Raw genomic sequence first — 7,575 nt, forward strand, 5'->3', positions numbered from 1 at the left:
GCCTGCGTGCTCAAAGAGCTGGCTTCTCTGGGTGTCCCAGGTGGCAAACTGCTAAAACCCTTTCTGCTGCAAAAAACACTTGTCAGAGCTGTACTTGGAGGAGGACAGCTAGGTGCAGAGGGCTGCAGAGAGCAGATGAGCAGTCTGACAGTCCTGTTGCTGCATGAGCTCACCTGCAACCCTGTTAAGCTCAAAGCAACAAAGCTAACAAAACTTCCAAGCTGCAAATCATACTTAAAATCAAAGAATACTTGGACAGATGAGTACAGAACTAAAATACCAACAGGTGGGTAAAAGCACCTCTTCCTATGCTTCACCACTTGGTCGCAAAACAACTATTCTGTCACCCAAGCAATCCCTAAATCTAGAACTCAGTACCAAGCACATCGTGAGGATGAGTACACAGGAGATAGGAAGACGAGGTTTGAATTCCAGCCCGGCACTGTCCCTCCTGCTGTACCAGCTCTTTGAACTGACCTTTACCTCATCCTGCCAGAGCAGGACGGGACGCTGAGTGACAATGTCCCACAGTGCAATTACTGTGCGTCAGATGAGCCAGTCCCTTACAAATCACCTCGAACTTTACACATCTGCTGGCTGTCAGCATCTGCCAGGTTCACTCACCCGAAAATAATGAAAAAACTCTCATTATTGTTCCATAACAGGTAAAGTGTTAGGACAATTATTAGACATCCTGACTGACCTTGTGCAGACTTAACCAGCTGCCCTTGCCAACCTTTATGGGCAGCCCTTGGGCATATAAAACACAAAAGCTGTTCTTTTAGACAATGAAGAGACTGTGACACCAACAGGAAGAGAAATGGCCCAAGGATCTGGACTGAAAGCCATCACTCCTGCAATTTGTGCTGTCCTGCACACAGCAAAAGAAACTGAGGGCACGGTGAAGGCTAAACTTTGGCCTCCCCATCTCTGACCACCCTCTGGCTCAGTGAAAGGTTTTGCTAACGGAAGAGTTGAAATCATTCAAAAGGAAACCCCTGAAGGGCCATATTATTCCATGTTGCTCACTGCATGGCTCATGCACTGCCTTTTGAAGCAATGAAGAGTGGCCACCATCACAGGCAAGTGCCCCATTCCCCTTAATTCACCTAGCAAATCACACACTGCTATACAAAGAAGGCAAATATTCTTTTCTAGCCACAATAATTAGTCAGTTACATCATGAAGAGCCAGCTCAGGTCACAGTAATTAATGCCTGGTCTTGTTAGGTGGACAGTGGTGAAATTCAAAATGGTCCCATTATAGAACTGAGGACTCTGGAAACACCACTTAGAAACACTTTGACAGCAAGAGCTTAAATTGTTTAGTTGATGTTCATTGTAAACTTGAAATCCTACCAACACTTTAGTTAGTATCTAAATCACCCTTAGTATTTTTAAAGAAGTACAGATACTGGGTTCCCATACAGAACACAAGACCTGTCTAGTCCTGCATTTCTCACACCAGCTGCCTTCCCCTGATGCACCAATTAGATACTGGAATTACTGAACTCATTACTTGGTAATGTAAATCACATTTCACCTGCTTGAGCATAAGGGCAGATTACATCACAGACTCACACAGCACCGAATGCTGATCAAACCTACAGGTGCATTCTGGAGCAAAATAAATTCTGGTAGACCTTAAACACTTGGCAGTTCTCCACTCTGGAGCTGTCAATAACAAAAATCAGAGCTTTGGGGTATTCAGTTAGCAGAAACAGACCTGGAATATATTTATTTTCATTAGGCAAAACATTTTTATGGACAATATAATTAATTGTACTCCAATAGTTTTAGTTCTTTCCTGAAGCAGTTGCTTTGTCTCTGAAGCCACTAATTATTCCATTAAAAGTTCAATCAAAACCAAACTATCTTTGTCACTGTCACATTCTCAGTTTGTATACAAACAGCATCTGTTAGTAAATAATGGATTCTGTTTTAAGCAAGTCAATTGCCAAAAGGCTTCATTTAGCCTATTTTATCAATAAATAATTCGCTCTGATGCGCCTTGCACTCTACAAGGTGCCACATGATTTCACAGCAAAGCAAGCTGCATTTCAGCAAACCTAATGTGACTTCAATCTGGAAGTGATGAACTGCTAAGGATCCAAATGCAGATACAAGCTCCCTCAAAGCAAGCAAAACTCAGCTGAGCGTCCTTCGGTACCTGCAGAACCTCTCAGCTGACTTCTGCATCTCTCACTGTACTCTGAAGAAGCAGCACAGCTAAGAACTACTGCCAGGGCATCGCTTGCAAGGACTATGTGCAATTTTAATGAAGGCCCCTAAACCTAATGGTGGTAATAAATGATGGTGCTATTGCTGAGGATATGCAAAGGATCTGGTTTGGTTCTTAAGATTCCAGACCAAGTTCACCCAACATGAAAGATGGGAAAAAAAGTTACCTAACAGCATTAAGTTGAGACAAGTCTCAAGTTCTAAGGCTCTGAATGAGGCAGAGAGCTGCTAATCCATTTCAGAATTAATCAGAATTTAGATGGTAGAAGAACAAGCACTGTTAGTGGGTATCGTGGTAATACATTTTATTATTCTTTGTTGGTAAATATTAGTATGTGCCATAATTGTGCTGATGGGTGGTAAATAGCTCAAGATCCTAAAGGTTAATGATATTTAAATTCCAGAAGTGTAAGCACTTATTCATGCAATTTACACAGACAGCATTTGCTCGGAGTACCTATACCTTTGAGCAGGCAGCTCTTTTTAAAACAATAACAAACATTGCTGATTAGTGAAGAAAACCTACTTTAGGAAGGTCCACCACTTCAAGAAGCCTGAGTACATGGCTAGTGCTGCAGAAACATGGGACCACAGGCTGCTGAGGAGCTATGGCCACTTCACAGCCAGTGAGGGTCAGTTCCTGGATCTGCTCCTGGCTCAGCCAGTGAATACCTCTGTGCCTACAAGGGACTGCTCCATCTCTTTGTGTCTCTCAGGCTGCCTCCAGAGCAGGCAGATGGTCACACCCAGCCTTCTTTGGGATCTGCAGATAGAAACTGCCAACAGAATTAAGTGTAAAGACAAACAAATGGATGTTAACCCAAGAGTTTGTATAGTTCGTTTTGAAAGCCTTTCTAGGACTCTTCTGCTATCCCATGCCCTCAAGATGTAGCAAACCAGGAAACTTTGCTTTGGTTACCATCCGTTGCAACAAAGATTTCTTGCTCCCTGCCCTACCCACGCTTTCAGCTGGCTCTTTGTAAACCCACCACCATCCCGCCCGAATCCCCACATGCCGAATTGCTTTACAGTTCCCGTTCCACTTGTTCTGCTCACAATCCTCTCCTTGTCCGGCTCCCCAGGTAGCTGACTTTAACATGACTGCCCAGCTGCTCTGCAGCCTCCCCGCGCCCCAGATTTCCGCTGCTCTTTTCAGGGCCCCTGTAGAAGGCCCGGCTCACAGATGCACTATACAGGCCAAACAACAGGATGTTGTAAAGGTCCAACCACTGTGTGCTTTTCATATGGATATGCTAATGGCCATACTATCAGCACAGGGCTGTAAATGCAAATAGCAGAGCTCAGCTTGGGCATCTTTTATGGGTGTTTAACCACCTTCTGTCTTATAAGGGACCAACTCCCTGTTATTTGGAAGATAAAAAGCGAATAGCTCACCTCATGCCAATGCTGTATAAATCAATTAAGACAATAAGAGCACAGTATAGAGGTGCTGTTAAGGCTGGCTCCAACAGAAGGCTTTAAGTCACTGATGGCTTTCTCATCTGCCCCAAATGGCAGCCAGTATCTGCCAGCTATCTGCAGAGAGGTGTGTTTCATTCAACTCCATTACAACTCATTTACAACAAATGCATGCCACAGCAAACTAAGCAGCCAGGAAATGCGGTGGGTTAAAAGTTTCAAAGGGCCAAATGATCCTAACAACACATTTTTGGATTGTCTGGTCACGTACCTCTCCAATACCCTCACCTGCAATGAACTAGAGCAGTCCCTGCTGGGTTTCTGTGTGTTTTGGCACCCTGGGTTCTGGGTTAAAACAGTGGTGCCAATGCCCTTTGCCACAGAGATACCTGTCTGCCATGGTTTGGCCAAGCATCTGAAGGATCCAGATCCACCTTAGTGCTACTTGAGAACAGAAGGACGTGCGCTCTGTACAACAAATACTTCCATGGTTCATTCCTTTGCTCCCTATTCACCCATTTCCATCCAGTGCATACTGAATTATTTCATTGGTAAAAATTGCATGTGCGTTAGGAATAAAACACTCTCCGTTGTCATCACAAGTAACACCAGCTTAGACAGTGAGCCATTCCTTGGGTGAATCTCTAAAGTACAGACAATTGTGTTACTGAATGTCATCCTGGTCAGGGCATTTCAGAGCCCATCAGCTTCTTTGGTGTTTTTTTCACTCCATCTGACTGTACTGAAAGCTAAAACCAAAAATAAATGAGAAACCCGACTCCCTGCAGCCATCATAAACATAAGGCAGACTGAATTCTGCTGGCAAAAATTACACTGCTACTCTCTGAAATGCTAACTGAAATAACTGCACAGCAGAATTTTGCTGAAAACAAGAAAAATCACGCAGCAAATACAGGTTTAGAGGAGCTGAAATGACTTCAGTCCTATGAAAACAACAGCAAATGAAAATATTTACTTACATTTTTTATTGTTGTGTAGTATACATCGTTACATGAAGTTAATTGCTGTAATGGTGTGGGAGATGATGCAGGAAGACAACAGGTCAGCCACCACTTTGGGAGAGTTCATATCCACGGTATGAATCAACGTCAGAATGGTGTTTGAGAATCATAGTGGACTTGTGAAATATATAAATGTGCTGAGAAATTTTAGATACATCTCTTTGCAAAAGATTGTATCAAAGAGAACTAGTTATAAAGTTCCTAGCTGTCTGCACTTACGACTTCTTAATCGATAAAAAAAAGGAATTAATTAGAAAAGAGCCACTTTTTGCTTTAATCCATCTGCATGGAACCACCGAGCCCTATTGTGACACGGACACTGATATTAATGATCAACTCGTAATAGGATAATGAGTGAATAAGGATTTTATGTGGTGTGAGCTACAACAATTACCAACCTGATAGGGAGATAAATAAGGCTACTTGACTTTACCCACAGAAGATGATCATTCTTACCCACTTGCACTGAATGACCTGAACAAAACATGCTTTTTCTTTTTGCTTCCTGATGCCTTTCAGTGGTCATTTGTGCTGTCTCCAATTGCCACAGATAGAACCTCTTGTTGACACGTCTAGCAGACCAGGTATACCAACACTTGCCTCCCTGTTCCTAGCACACTCCTTAAGAAGTAAGTGTGGTGCTTGGATCTGGGTGTCTCCACACAGGGCAGTGGGCAAAGTGCTGCACACAGGGGCACCACACTGTCCCCAACCTGAACCCCAACCCTTCTCAACACATCCCGCCCAATTCAGCATCTCCAAACCCTCCTCAAAGATGCCCTGAAGCCCCCTCTGCATCAGGTCAAATTAGCTGCTGAGATGCAGAAATGCCTAACGAGAAACAGGGGCCCAGATACTTCCAGCATTTCAAGAGAAAGACAGTAATATCTTGTATTTAGCCCAAGGCCAGACCTTTCGTGTTGTTTCAGCAGCGCATTTCTGGCATTGCCGTAAGTTAAATTGCAGTGTATGTTGCCTCCATATGGGAGGTTTCAGCAAATGCAGTGACACAGTTATTAAATAACAGTCCGCAACCTGATGGAAAATAAAGTTTAAAAACCTAGGAGAAACAAACAATATGTCAAAAACATCTGGGGAACTGTGATGCAGATATTATTAATATGTCCTGGTTTATAAGGAAATGATCTGCTTGCAGACAGTAATTATATGGTTGTTGCTATTTATGTTTACTATGGCCATGCCTGAATGCCTCAGCTACGATCAGGGCTACCCTGCACAAACTCAGCATAAGAGAGAAGCCCCTGAAGCACTTAAAGTCTAAAGAAACAAAGGAATAAATCCCCCCATTTACCAAAGGGGCAACAAGCCACAGGAGAACAAAATCATTTTGTCACAGCCATGCAAAAAAAATTCTGGCAGAAGGAATCAAGCAGTTTCTCCTCAAGATAAAGGAGCCTACAGATGATACAGAAAATAAAGCAAAATTAGTCTGTGGCTCTGATGGCAGGCATGTGCGTCCTTCCTCTTTCTGAGCAGAACACCTGGCTTTTTTGACCATCTCCTGCAGCCACCAGAGAGGTAATGGAGTCAAGCTGCCCCCAGGGAGGTTCAGCTTGGTTGTTAGGAACCATTTATTCTCTGAAAGAGCAGTGATGCAGTGGCACAGCTGCCCAGGGAGTATTGGGGTCACTGTCCCTGGAGATGTTCCAGAGTCATGGGGATGTGGCACTGAGGAACATGGGCAGTGATCATGGTGGGGTGGGCTGGGGTTGGGGATTTTAGTGGTTTTATCCAACTTTAATGATTCTATGATTCTTCCTCCTGGGGAATTGACAGAGAAGCCGGGAGCCCAGGCAAAGTAATCAGAAAATGCCAGTCAAGGAGATGTGACAGAGTGCTGTCGCAGGAAGGTGATAGGGTGTCTTATCCTGGAAGATGGAGAGCAGGAGCTGCTCCTTCATGGGCAAACTGACTGTCAGCCACAGCTTCAGCAGGGAAATAATGTCATCAGGAGGATTTGGGTGAGATGAGAAGGGAAGCCAGGGAAGTTTAATTCTGGCAGAGGTCGCACCCAGCAGCACACGCCTCTGCCCTCAGCAAACAGGCTGCTCTACACCTGAGGAGAAATAGAAGCTTTTATTTTACTGTAATCTTTTCCTCCTAGGGTCTACTCTGAATCCCAGATCTGCATCCCAACAACAGAAAAGCAAGGGAACACACTGCAACCTCGTGTACAGCAAACGCAGAGACAATATTTACCTTGAAATAAATAGAGCCCAGTGCCACACCTGCCCCCACGACACACCGACCAGCTCACCAAGTTAATTAGCTGAACGAGGCCACTACCTGCCCAGCAGCCCTTTGCACGACCTTCACCCAGCTGAACGCAAAGTGCACGCAGCCCCCCCCCCCCCCCGGCACCCCCAGCATTCACCTCATTGCGACCCCCACCCCACACTGCACAGAGTCGGGCTGGCAGGGTCTCACGTACCTCCGCACGGCCTCGGCCGAGCCGGCGATGGGCACCCCGCCGCCCTCCCCGCCGCTGTCGTACAGCACCCCGCTGATATCCAGCAACAGCCCCCGCACCGCCCGTGCCCAGGCCGCCATGTCGGTACCGCCTCGCTGCCCCGGGGGCTGTCGGGAAATGGAGTCTGAGCGCGGCGAGGCGGCCTGAAGGGAGCGGGGGATGGATGTTACAAACAGCAGGGAAGAGTGTCGTTTTCTCTGAGTTGCGCTGCTTCTGTCAGCTCTGAGTGTCTCACGCTGTCAGGAGAGCGGCCTGGGCTCTGCTATGGGTCTGCCTGCTGACCCGCTCTGCTTACCCCCCTCATGCAGTTCCTCCTCACACGTGAGCACAGAGGCACAGAACCCGATAGGTTGGGTGCAATACAGAAAGTTCGCTCTGCTGGCCATGGGCTCCCCAGACGTCT

General features: G+C 45.8%; 1 protein-coding gene across 3 annotated transcripts in view; it reads right to left on the reverse strand.

Annotated features, from left to right (window-relative positions):
- The window catches only part of LOC122159856 (phospholysine phosphohistidine inorganic pyrophosphate phosphatase), a 68,464-nt gene extending 61,212 nt beyond the window's left edge, over window positions 1-7,252 (reverse strand). The window contains exons 1-2 of one of the 3 annotated variants that reach the window (XM_042817789.1): window positions 4,640-6,294; window positions 2,767-3,016 (exon numbers count right to left, since the gene is read on the reverse strand). In XM_042817789.1, the coding sequence (XP_042673723.1) occupies window positions 2,767-2,804 (38 nt within the window). In that variant the 5' untranslated portion in view covers window positions 2,805-3,016; window positions 4,640-6,294. Of the gene's footprint in view, window positions 1-2,766; window positions 3,112-4,639; window positions 6,295-7,133 lie in introns of those variants that run through there. The other 2 variants (XM_042817788.1, XM_042817792.1) reach the window with 2 other exon arrangements.
- Between the last annotated feature and the right edge of the window lie 323 nt (window positions 7,253-7,575).

This window comes from Centrocercus urophasianus, unplaced genomic scaffold (genome assembly GCF_019232065.1).
Source record: "Centrocercus urophasianus isolate 14NV4802_14NV808 unplaced genomic scaffold, USGS_Curo_1.0 seq_17, whole genome shotgun sequence".
In the NCBI taxonomy this organism is placed as follows: Eukaryota; Metazoa; Chordata; class Aves; order Galliformes; family Phasianidae; genus Centrocercus; species Centrocercus urophasianus.